This window comes from Lampris incognitus, chromosome 16 (assembly GCF_029633865.1).
Source record: "Lampris incognitus isolate fLamInc1 chromosome 16, fLamInc1.hap2, whole genome shotgun sequence".
Taxonomy (NCBI): Eukaryota; Metazoa; Chordata; class Actinopteri; order Lampriformes; family Lampridae; genus Lampris; species Lampris incognitus.
In genome coordinates, this window is record NC_079226.1 from 35556883 (window position 1) to 35569825 (window position 12943).

The window sequence follows — 12943 nt, forward strand, 5'->3', positions numbered from 1 at the left end:
CCAAGTCGAGTCACGAGTCCGACTCGAGTCCGAGTCCTGGACTCGAGTACTACAACACTGATCAGAATATCTGCATATATAATTTGGCAAGTAAACAATTAAGGAAATTATGGATAAATGTCTTTTTTACGTCTGACCATAGCAGCAAGTAATATCGTTCCTCTTCAGCCAGGTAGATGAATACTGTACATATGAACTGGATCTGATGAGGTGGTAAGCGTAGCATCTTAAGATGTCACAGACCCATTGGTGTCTCCTGGCTGCAGACTCTTTCATGGTTGTTCGCAGTTCAGGTGTTTTGTACTTTCTAACGTCACTTGGCAGAGGCACTTGTCTCAAAATGGCTTTACTTTATTTGATTTAGTCGGGACAGAAACTTTTGGCTTCCCAACATCGGGGAATTGTTTAAAAAAAGCTGTCAGTCCGGGTAGCATAGCGGTCTATTTCGTTGTCTTCCAACACGGGGGATCGGCGGTTCGAATCCCCGCATTACCTCTGGCTTGGTCAGACGTCCCTACATACACAATTTGCCGTGTCTGTGGGTGGGAAGCCGAATGTGGGTATGTGTCCTGGTCGCTGCACTAGCGCCTCCTCTGGTCGGTTGGGGTGCCTGTTTGGGGGGGAGGGGGAACCAGGGGGAAAATAGCGTGATCCTCCCATGCGCTACGTCCCCCTGGCGAAACGCCTCACTGTCAGGTGAAAAGAAGCGGCTGGCAACTCCACATGGATCGGCGGGAGACGTAGTAGTCTTCAGCCCTCCCCGGATAGGCAGAGGGGGTGGAGCAGCGACTGGGACGGCCCAGAAAATAGGGTAATTGACCAAGTACAACTGGGGAGAAAATGGGAGGAAATCCAAAAAAAGAAAGAAAAACGACTTTTGCTTCCCATTTTTTTCTCTTTTAATGAAAATGACCATAAACTGAAACTGCCTATTTGTATTTAGACAGAAACCGTGGCCATGAAAAAAAAAAAGGGGGAGACACCCTTATTTCAACCCACTTTCCCACAAATACCTTATCCCACTATTCCACATAAGAGGCTGTTACACACACACACATCCTAAAACCAGCTGCAGAAGAATAGAAATAAAATAATAATAGACTATAAATTCAGTCCTCACATGCTCTAGTGCTCCTCAAACCTTCCACAAAGGAGCGTGCATCCCTCATTTCCCTACAGAAACTCTTTGGCCGCGGCTATCATGTCCGCTTGAGGCAGGACCTTCTTGTACGTGTGGCTGTAGGTTATATGATAAAGCCTTCTCTCTGTGCCTTTGTTGAACACAGTTATGTTTCCTTACGTCCGGGTGTTGGAAACAATTTCGTTCGCTAATGCTGCTGTGAGTGGAAATGTCAGACAGGGGTTCGATAGTTTGTGCACCTCTGAAAGTAATTATGTTGCCACTGCTGCTTCGCCGGTGGACTTAAATGTTATTTTGTATGCAGCTTCTTGGCCCATTTTGGGGTCTCAGTGGTGTCTGGAAGCATGCCTAACTGTGCACGCAAAAATGTTATAATCAAGTTGCTTACAGCATGAAGATTTTACAATTACACAAGGTGTCATGTTACATTAATAGTTGTTGGCATCAGATCATTTTCATCTGACATAAGTAGTATTAAGACTCTTAATGAAGATATACTACATAGAGCTATATTAATAGAATGTGATAAGACTATTTGTGTCACATTGTCATATTAAACCAAATGTGTTGGGTACCCAGGTAGCGTAGTGGTATATTCCGTTGCCTAGCAACACGGGGATCTCCGGTTCAAATCCCCGCGTTACCTCCAGCTTGGTCGGGTGTCCCTACAGACACAATTGGCCCTGTCTGCCTGGGTGGGAAGCCAGATGTGGGTATGTGTCCTGGTCACTGCACTAACGCCTCCTCTGGTCGGTTGGGGCGCCTGTTCGGGGGCGGGAGGAATAGGGGGAATAGCATGATCATCTCATGTACCACATCCCCCTAGTGAAACTCCTCACTGTCAGGTGAAAAGAAGCGACTGGCGACTCCACATGTATCGGAGGAGGCATGTGGTAGTCTGCAGCCCTCCCCGGATCGGCAGAGGGGGTGGAGCAGCGACCGGGATGGCTCGGAAGAGTGAGGTGATTGGCCAGGTGCAATCGGGAGAAAGGGGGGGGGGGGACAAAGAAAGCAAAGTCAGGCTAACAACATAGTAGGAAGTGCTCCCATAAATAACGGCCAGTGGGCGGGTGGAGCTGACACAAGCCAGGTGAACAAGGTCATGTGATCGCCAATCAAACTGAGGGAAGAGTAGTACAATGTCATCCAATCTGGATTCGTCCAAACAAAACCTGAGCCGCTCAGTTCACAGAGGTCTACGTTTTCAGTTCACAAGAGTTTCAGTAAGTAACTTCTGTCATCGATATCTTGCTTTCTGTCGTTCTGTCTGTTCTCCTTTCTCACTTCATGGTTTCTTTTCTTGCTTTCTCTGGCCCTCTCTCTTCCTTCCTTAATTCCTGCTGTTACCCATTCCCTCCCCTCTCTCTCCTCTGTACTTCCAACCAATTCCCCTCTCCCTCCCCCTTCTCTGTGGTTCAGCAGGTACCCAGACCGGGGAGGAGATCCCCATCGTGTGCAGGAGCAACATCAAGGAGTTCAGGGACAGCTTCTCCAACGAGAACTTTGACTTCCGCAACAACCCCAACATCACCTTCTTTGTCTATATCAGTAACTTTACCTGGCCCATTAAGATCCAAGTAAGTTTTTCTTCACCTAAGTGATGGTTTCCTGTAATGGCCCTGCGTAGATGAAATAAATTGGCAAATAGTTTGCGCTATTTCACCATGAAATTGCATTTCAACCTCATCCTGCTACTCGACATACTCAAATAATACGATTATGAAAATGTAATAAGAACTGTTGCTTTGTATGACCAAGGGGCCCAGCTGTCCTACATGCACACTCTGGCTTGCTCAACTCATTTGTATGTTTGTATTGTGTATTGCAATGAGAGCAAAGCAATACTAAGCGGGGTCCAGGTTTTGGCTTTAATGAGGACCACTTGGCCGAAACCTGTAGTAATGTAGAACTCAAAGGCCCAACCAAATGGCCTTTTCTTTTCTTTTTTCATTGATTTTTTCCCCCCATTTTTCCCAAAAATGCAAATGCAGCTGTGTCAGCCTTGCAATACTGCTCATAAACATTGAAGCATTGAAGGCCTTTAAATTCAATAAAAATAAAATGGTAAATACAGTACATCAAGTCCAGTATTCCAACGACTGTCATTGACTCGGAACCTACACGCACCCATTGTTTTACCCAATCGGGTCAAAGATAATCTGAGCGGCAAAGAAGAGACGTGATTCACCCAAACTGCACAAATATGGACAGCCCCATGTTTTTGTATTAGAACCACAGGGGGGCATTTCCACAGTGAAAGACCACCACATTCATGTAAATAAACACATTTATATTTATTATGTTAGCAGCAGCATGGTGGTGCAGTGGTAAGCACGGTTGCTTCACAGCCAGGGCTCGAAATTAATGATGTCCCGATGTCCCGGGGACCATAAAAAATCCTACTGGGACACAAATAGATTTTGTCTGGGACAATTCCGGGACAGTGAAAAAAAATGTCAAAGTAAACTTCAAAATAGGTGTTATTTGCAAAGTCGTTAATTATGAGTATCTAGACGTTACTTTGTCGTTTGAATAATTTAATAAAAACGTGTGAACGGCAAAACTACAGAAGGCTTACGTTCTTGCGGCACCTCACGATAGGGCAGTCAATCGCCTGTTCGTGCAAATCATATAATGCATTCTACGTCATCCACCCAACCAGGGGCTGCTGCTTGACTCGCGCCAATGCAACATTCATATAGCCAGAGCGATAGACCATCATCAACGACGGTTAAAAGAAGAAGAAGAAAGAAATGCTGAGGTGGTTGAATAAACATCTCGCTTATGCAAGCCCCAATACTGCCAACTCCCGAAACGACTGACGACTCCCAAAGCTCCCGAAACTAATATTCATATGTTTAATAAAAGAATACGTATTTTAAACTTATATGGTGGACCAGAGTCCATGGTGTGATGATTAAGTCACAAAAAAGGATCAAATTATATGTATTCTGCATAATTGGGGGAGCGACGACAAGAATTAAAATTTGGGACACTGTTGGTTATGTCCGGGACAATACAAAGTAGAATTCGGGACAGTTGTGGGACACTGAGGAAAAAAGTTAATTTCGAGCCCTGCTCACAGCCAGAAGGTTCTGGGTTCGAGCCCCGGGGTTGTCCAGCCTTGGGGGTCATCCTCTGTGTGGAGTTTGCATGTTCTCCCTGTGTCTGTGTGGGTTTCCTCCGCGTGCTCCGGTTTCCTCCCACAGTCCAAAGACATGTAGGTCAGGTGAATCAGCCGTACTAAATTGTCCCTAGATGGGAATGTGTGCGTCTGTGTGTGTGGGCCCTGTGTCGTCCCTGTGTCTCCCCGCCTGCTGCCCAATGACTGCTGGAATAGGCTCCAGCATTCCCGCGACCAGTTGGGATAAGCGGCTTTGATAATGGACGGATGGATCCAGAACATCCGTGGCGCTCTCAAAGATTTTCACTTAAATAAACGTGTGTCAAGTTACCGTCTTTACCCCAGTGAGGCGAAACAGCCTGTGATGGTAGAAGCCCTCCCTTTTGCAGTAATACGGAGAAATACACACGTGTCTGTGGTGACATCCCGATCCCGAGTTGTTGCAAAGTCGGTGATATTTTTTGGCCAGTCCACCAGAGAGGATGGTCGGAAGAAATGCTGCATTTCCCCATGTCGTGGCAGACAAACTGGTAAGCAGTTTCAATATGACTCCTGGGAAGTGTATGTAAAGAAGAACCCAACTGGAATCTTCTAGATTGCTGCTACAAAGCTATCCAATTTTTGCTCAGCAGTGGGTGATTGTCTGTCCCTGTGTGTGTCTGTGTGTCTGTGTGTCTCCCGCTCCACCTCAGGCAGACTGATCAAAACTTGAATGACCACCAAAAGAGGTGTTTGGGTGATGATGAGTTGACGGTCTGTGAAAAGGAGAACGGGAGAGACTAGCAGGTTCCAGTAATCCCGTTATCGGAGGAAGACCTTGTTTACATAACTGATCATGGCAATACGTGTGCGGGACCACAGGGAGAATAGTTGTGCTCACTGAAAGTTGACTGTTGATGAATAAGAGAGTAGAGACTGTTGTGGCTGGGGAAGGTAGTCCTACATCCCATTACTTTAGTACTGTTTGAAGGTATTTTGCCTTCCTTTGCCAGTGTGCACATGATACTTCAAATGCGTCATCGTCGTTGGCGTCTTTCATGTCTGAGGATCCATTCCAAGAGATTAAGATGTGTGCTTAAAACGAAGATGGCTTGACAGTCCAAGGTGAGAATAGAAGAGGCTGGAACAGTGTGGACAGGGGATAGTGTGGGGTGGACCCATTCTTGCGGCTCTCTGCGGGGGGTGGGGGTGGTTGCTTATTTGTTTATTTATTTATTTGGATTTTTACCCATCCCCCCCCCCCCCAATTGTACTTGGCCGATCATCCTACTCTTCCGAGCCGTCCCGGTCTCTGCTCCACCCCCTCTGCCAATCCGGGGAGGGCTGCAGACTACCACATGACTCCTCCCATACACGTGGAGTCGCCAGCCGCTTCTTTTCCCCTGACAGTGAGGAGTTTCGCCAGGGGGACGTAGCGCGTGGAAGGATCACGCTATTCCCCCCAGTTCCCCCTCCCCCACAAACGGGCGCCCCGACCTACCAGAGGAGGCGCTAGTGCAGCGACCAGGACACATACCCACTTCCGGCTTCGCACCCACAGACATGGCTAGTTGTATCTGTAGGGACACCCGACCAAGCCGGAGGTAACACGGGGAGTCAAACCGGAGATCCCCGTGCTGGGAGGCAACGGAAAAGACCGCTACGCCACCTGGACACCCTGTAGTATGGGTTTTGCAAATAAAAACAGTGGTTTGCTTGATTTTTTTTTGAGGGACAAAAAAAATTTATATACAGCATTGCATTGTCTGTAACCCGGGGCTCGACCAATACGGTATGAAAATCTGATTTATGATCCACATATTTGATTTGGCAAACATTTTACGCCGGATGCCCTTCCTGACACAACCCTCCCCATTTATCTAGGCTTGGGACCGGCACTGAGGATCCTCAGTGGCTGGGTTTTATATATATAAATATAGTTGTAGATATAGATAGATATAAATATTCACATTTGTTGGTACCCCTACAGCTCATTGAAATAACGCTTCATTCCCCCTGAAAATTGATGAAATAAAAAGCTACTTCGTCATGTATACTTAGCATGCCTTTGGTACAGCTTAGAATAAAGTAAAGAAGCTGTGAAAAGAGATTAATTAATGATTACAAAGATATTCTAAAATGGCCTGGACATGTTTGTTGGCACCCCTTAGAAAAGATAATAGATAACTGAATTATAGTGATATTTCTAACTAATTAGTTTCTTTAATTAGTATCACACGTCTCCAATCATGTAATCAGTCATCAAGCCTGTTTAAATAGAGAAAAGTCGTCACTGTGCTGTTTGGTATCACTGTATGCACCACACTGAACATGGACTAGAGAAAGCAAAGGAGAGAGTTGTCTGAGGAGATGAGAAAGAAAATACTAGACAAGCGTGGTAAAGGTAAAGGCTACTAGATCATCTCCAAGTAGCTCGATGTTCCTGTGACAACAGTTGCAAATATTATTAAGACATTTAAGGTCCATGGACCTGTAGCCAACGTCCCTGGGCGCGGCCGCAAGAGGAAAGTCGACCTCAGATTGAACAGAAGGATTGTGCGAATGGTAGAAAAAGGACCAAGGATAACTGCCAGAGATACAAGCTGAACTCCAAGTGGGAGGTACGTCAGTTTCTGATCGCACAGTCCATCGCTTTTTGAGCGAAAGTAGGCTCCATGGAAGAAGACCCAGGGGGACTCCACTTTTGAAAGAAACACAAAATAAGCCAGACTGGAATTTTCTGAAATGCATATTGACAAGCCACAGTCCCTCTGGGAGACTGTCCTTTGGACAGATGAGTCAAAACTGGAGCCTTTTGGTAATTCACATCAGCTCTGTGTTCACAGACGAACAAATGAAGCTTTCAAAGAAGAGAACAGCATACCTACAGTGGGACATGGAGGAGGCTCGGTTATGTTTTGGGGCTTTGCTGTGCCTGGCACAGGGGCCTTGAGTCTGTCTAGGGCACAATGAAATCTCAATTTACAATATGTTGAATAATAAATCAGAAGCAAAGTCTGATTTCTATGGACTAAACAATGGTGGATGCCAGTTACTTTTGTCAGTTTGCAGTTATTTCAGAGAAAATTATGCATTCTTTGTTTTTTTGTGGAGGGGATACCAACAAGTTTGAGCATGTGTGCATGTATAATTTTTTTTTACAAAAAAAAAAAAAAGTAAATTTAAAGGCAGCAAAACCATTCACTTTCTCTTTTAAAATGTTGTGCGATTTGCACTGCTAATGTTGAACTTGTGACCGGTGCTGAAAGGATTCTCCATCATTCGCGTGTACCAATAACTCTGACGCTTGAAATCCTCAGTTTGTTTAATAGTGTTTCATAAGTGTTTATCACACGGCACGGCATAATTTCTTTTCAAACATGCTTCCATAGATGCTTTCACACATGCTAAATTACACATGCTCACAAGTATACCGCCATGTATTATGGATTAAAAGCATGTGCACAGGGTGTGTAATAACCACCAGTCAAAAGCTGGGCAATTTTCCTTGTGCCTGGTAAATTGTCCAACTCTCCCAGTCACTTTGGCTTGGACCTCACCATCACTGCCTTTTTTTTTCTTCTTCTTTTGTTTAGGATAAAATCCGACTTTGCCAGTATAACAGTGAAAGTGGCTTTCGAATTGTGGAATTTCGTTGGCCATCAGAGTTAAATTCCTGTCCTGGGTGTGCGGTAGTGTCCATTCTCCAACGTGGATGGGTCTCGTAGCGAGGCATGCCTTTTTGGCAGGTGCAATGAATTGCCCTTTGAATTAGCCCTTTCTGGGCTGCTGGCTGTTTGTTTATGTAGCCAGACCACAACCACCGCTGCTGCACTCAGTGCCCTTCTTCCATGAGGGTCAGCCGGCGGAAGATGGCTAGAGGTATTTGGGTGAGGAGAACGCACGAGTTCAGTGGCGGTTCTAGGAATTTTTAACTGGGGTTGCCCAGGGGTGGCAAAGGGATGTCTAGAAGTGGCCACAATGAGTCGTTAATGTGCACGCACAGAATGTGGAATTTATTTTATGCATTAATATTCTACTAATAGTAGGCTGACATGCATACACATAACTGTTGATGTGCAGTCCCCTGTTTTGCAGAACCCTTATAGTCAAGTAGGCTAACATGAAAAAATGACCTTTTTCTGAGCTCCTTTACAAAAGCTAAGGCTATTAAGTAGTCTAAGTAAGTATTAAGTGTAAGTATTAAGTAGTCTACTAAGTAGCTCTAAGTATTAAGTAGTGTGTTAAGTTGCTGTAAGCAAACCACCCAACAAAAATGCATATTGTAGGGCGTCTGGGTAGCGTAGTGGTCTATTGTAACTCAGGGATCAGCAGTTTGAGTCCCTGTGTTACCTCCGGCTTGGTTGGGCATCCCTACAGACGCAATTGGCCGTGTCTGCGGTTGGAAAGCCGGATGTGCTGCACTATCGCCTCCTCTGGTCAGTCAGGGCGCTTGTTCGGGGGGAGGACCAACTGGGGGGAATAGCGTAATCCTCCACATGTATCGGAGGAGGCATGTGGGAGTCTGCAGCCCTCCCCGGATCGGCAGAGAGGGTGGAGCAGTGACGGGGATGGTTCGGAGAATGGGGTGATTGGCCAGGTACAATTGGGGAGAAAAAGGGGAAAAAAGAAAACAATAATGATAATATGATGATGATAATTGATAATAGCTAGCGTAACGCTTCACTGCAGATCACGTTGTTGGGTTGGGGGTTATCTCCAGACAGTCCAAATAACTCTAGATAACTTTCATACTGTCTGTTGCCAGTTCTTCCTCTTTTTCTTGATGGAGACTGTCTTCCTTGTGTCACAAAATAGATGGAGTCATCCATAAGATTTTGCCAGCAGCTCATTATGCGTGTCCTGACATTATATGTGCAGCTAATTATTCCCCCTTCTGTTACCAAAATTGATGTGAGAATGCAGATGGGGGACACATTGGTTATATAAAAAAGGAATTGGTTGTCCAAAAATTCCATCGCGCAATTGATCTTTGTTCACAGCACACCGTTTGAGAACCACTGGTCTGACAGCTAGCTAACCACTTAGTTTAGGCCAAATAACATAGGCTACTGTGTCAACATTAGCATGCTAGCGAATTTCATCTGAGCAGCAGAGCTGACGAGAGCGCAACAGTTTAGAGGCGTACAATTGCATTGATAAACTGCATTATAATGCTCCACTGAAAAGTTGTGTCCTGCTGGGGTCCGGGTGCTTGCACGAGTTTGTGTTGTTGCAGAGTGGAGTTGTTTTGTTTTTTTTCCCTTTTTATGTTCTACCTATAGCAAAACCACTCTCCCCTTAAAGACAAAGCAGGGCAAACCAGGCATACAGAGAAACATCGCTCTGCAGCGCCAAAGAGCCCCCACAGTTCTAGATGCAGCAGTTCCAGATCCACTGTTTTATGTACACATGCACGAGTTTAAATGACATGAAAATGGCAGTACAGCGTTACTTTGAAATGCAGTGCTCTAAAATGTATATTTTAACGTTACGTCTACTATTGTCGGTGACTACGTTATACCTAAGGAGGCATCAGCTAATGTGGGCTTTGAGGTTAACATTTTGATAACCCTACGCAGTGGTTAACTTAAAGTTCCCCTCCAGACATGTTTTAAAGTTTAAAAATACTCTGAGATGATTAATATATTGTTTAATATGGTTTTCCCACATAAAAGGATAAAAAAAAAATCTCTGAAAACAGGCTTGAAGTACATCTACACTTTCCGCCACATCGAGGAAAGCAGGATCTATGAATATGCAAATATCACAGGCCTTGCGCCCCGCCCACCACCGCTGCCCGCTCTTGGTTGTTCAGTGTGGTGCAACTCAAGATAGAGCATGTTTGAGCCTTGTTCAGGCCCAGACTCAAGACTGTTGTGCACCAAAATCGGCAACTAGCAGATGGTATGGTAAGTGTAGTTGGCACAAACACAAGAAAAACCCATTTTTGGGTGGCGGGGTACTTTAATGTTATTAAGCTAACGTTAGCTAGCTACCTTCAGTGAATGTCAGCCTTTCCTTTCTAACACGCTGGGTAGCTTCAGCATAAAGTCATGAATTTATCTATAATAATGATATAGTGGTAAAGATTTCATTCATTCACTGTTATGTCTGGATGAAAAACTTATTAGAGGCCATCTGGGTAGCATAGCGGTCTATTCCATTGCCTACCAACATGGGGCTCGCAGGTTCGAATCCCCGTGTTACCTCCGGCTTGGTTGGGCGTCCCAACAGACGCAATTGGCCGTTTCTGTGGGTGGGAAGCTGGATGTCGGTATGTGTCCTGGTTGCTGCACTAGTGCCACTTCTGGACGGTCGGGGGGCCTGTTCAGGGGGGGGGGGAAATAACATGATCACGCTACCCCCCCCCCCCTTCCCCCCCCGAACAGGCGCTCTGACCAACCAGAGGCGGCACTATTGCAGCAACCAGGACACATACCCACATCCGGCTTCCCATCCGCAGACATGGCCAATTGTGTCTGTAGGGATGCCCGATCAAGCCGGAGGTAACACGGGGATTCGAACCGGCGAGCCCCGTGTTGGTAGGCAACGGAATAGACCGCTATGCTACCTGGACGCCCCTTGACATTTTTAAATACATGAAACGATTGTATGTTTGGCTGTTCATGTGTGTAGTGTGTCTTTCGCCTACATTCAGTCAATTAAATGTCATTTAACAAAGAAGCAGAAATAACGATTATTTTTAATATCTGAGGTGTAAGAATCATGTTCTGGAAACACCTCAATAAGCTGCAGTACTCTGATCTAGATTCATTTGCTGATAAGCAGGGCCTTACGTACATGGATAACTCTGTATGGTTTCCCTCGTCTGTCAGAGTATTGTTCAGGATGGTGAAAGTGTTCACCAGGGCACTGGGGACTGTAAGCACCCGGCAACCTGGCAGTATATGGTCGGGCATTTGGTATTTATACAAGTACCCGAATGAGCTTGCACTATTCTCCGATATACGTAGGCCTCCGTAATTCTGAGAAAGCTTGGGACACCAGGACACACCTTATGATACCGGGACTGTCCTGGCTAAACTGGGACGTCTGGTCACGTAATAGCTAAAGAATATGAGCTGTAGAATATAAAAGTATCTTTAATGGCACAATGCTTTAACATCACTATGTTACGCCCTGTCATTTTAGAGCCACATTACAGAGTGGAAAGACAATTAAAACAAGACGGGTAGCAGCCAGTAAGGAGCACCCGAAGATGGACTTCCTGTAGTGGCAGCAATAGAAACTGAATGAAATAAACATCCTCCAGAAATTCAGTCCAGTTGTATTCATTAGTGCTGTGTGTCACAACCCAGAGTTTGAAAACTACTGTGCTGGAAGATGAATTGCACACCTCTTGACTGCACTCTCAAATTAAGCCAGTCTCCCCCCCCCACACACACACACACGGTAAGTGTTGGCCCTAATGGCCCATTTCACTTGTTCTAATGTGTTTATTTGGTGGCAGTTTTGTGTAATTCTTAATCGGTAGACCTTACTCACAGACGTGTTATAGCAGGGTAAACACAGCTATGTGGATGAGCACTAAGTTCTTGCTCTATCTATCGATCTACCATCCATCATCCATCCATCCGGAGGGGGTGTCACTGAAAAAAACTCCACAACACATACATATAGTCAAATATAATAAAGTACCCCTACATGTAATATTTGTTTATAGCTTTTGTTAATCCACCCATAAACATGCATAGCCGTGTACAACCATTTATTAAACAACGAAGGCCAACTGACCAGAAAATGTACTGGGTAATAAACAGACGCGCAACGAGTGTGGCAGAAAGAGCAACTGATAGGCTGACAGATAATGCAGGGGGCGGGCCAGTGGGTGGAGACAGTGTGCTGGTGGGGACAGCTGGCAGGTGCTGATTGGAGAATGAGCGGAGGGGTGTGTGCAGGAGAAGCGGGAAGCTCCAGTAGAGTTCATGGCAGTACATGCGTATGTCTAAAACGATGGAACTGCGGGGGCTCTCCAGCTTTGCGGGCGATGATTTGGGGGGGGGGGGTACAGGCACGGTAGAGTGTCTCGGTAGGGAAAAAAACCAAACCAAGCTGACCAAACACCCGCCTCACAGCGAGGTGGAAGCCAATGGCGTGGCAGAAATTTCGGGGTGGCCAATTAGTTTGTAAGGCTGGCACTGGCCGCCCCTTTAAAACCAGTAATCGATAATGCAATCAATAATCAGGAATAATAATTAATAATAATTCATTAAATAAATACATTGAAAATTAAATGAATTTAATTATTCAAGTAACATTAAATTAAAAATAAAATTTAAAAATAATGAATAAACAATCAGTAATGCAAGTGTTGATTTGTCAACATAATGTTATTAAGTGTTGAAGCATCAATAAGCAGAGTTTCTTAAAAGTTGTGAAAATCTGCAGTGTTAGCCATAAAAAAAACACCTTTAAACCCATGAAATAATTGACTTCTCCTGTGCAGGTGCACCCACACATGTTCTGAACCCCTTTTTGTGATGATTGTGTTGTGCCTTAAGCCAGTTATCTCTCATTGTTTTATTTCCTATCTAACTTATCTATTTCATGTTTATTTGTGCACATTTTGTCTGCATTTTCTGTTTATAAAAAAGCATATCCAGCAAAACCTTACTGCTGTGACACCCTCCATGATTACCCCTCAGAACCTAACAGTTGCGTCATAAATTATACAA

General features: G+C 45.0%; 1 protein-coding gene across 3 annotated transcripts in view; it reads left to right on the forward strand.

Moving 5' to 3' along the window:
* The window catches only part of atrn (attractin), a 224120-nt gene that overhangs the window by 123311 nt on the left and 87866 nt on the right, over nt 1-12943 (forward strand). For 2 of the 3 annotated variants that reach the window (XM_056295270.1, XM_056295272.1), the window contains exon 24: nt 2561-2718. In XM_056295270.1, the coding sequence (XP_056151245.1) occupies nt 2561-2718 (158 nt within the window). The remainder of the gene's footprint in view (nt 1-2560; nt 2719-12943) is intronic. The other variant, XM_056295271.1, reaches the window with a different exon arrangement.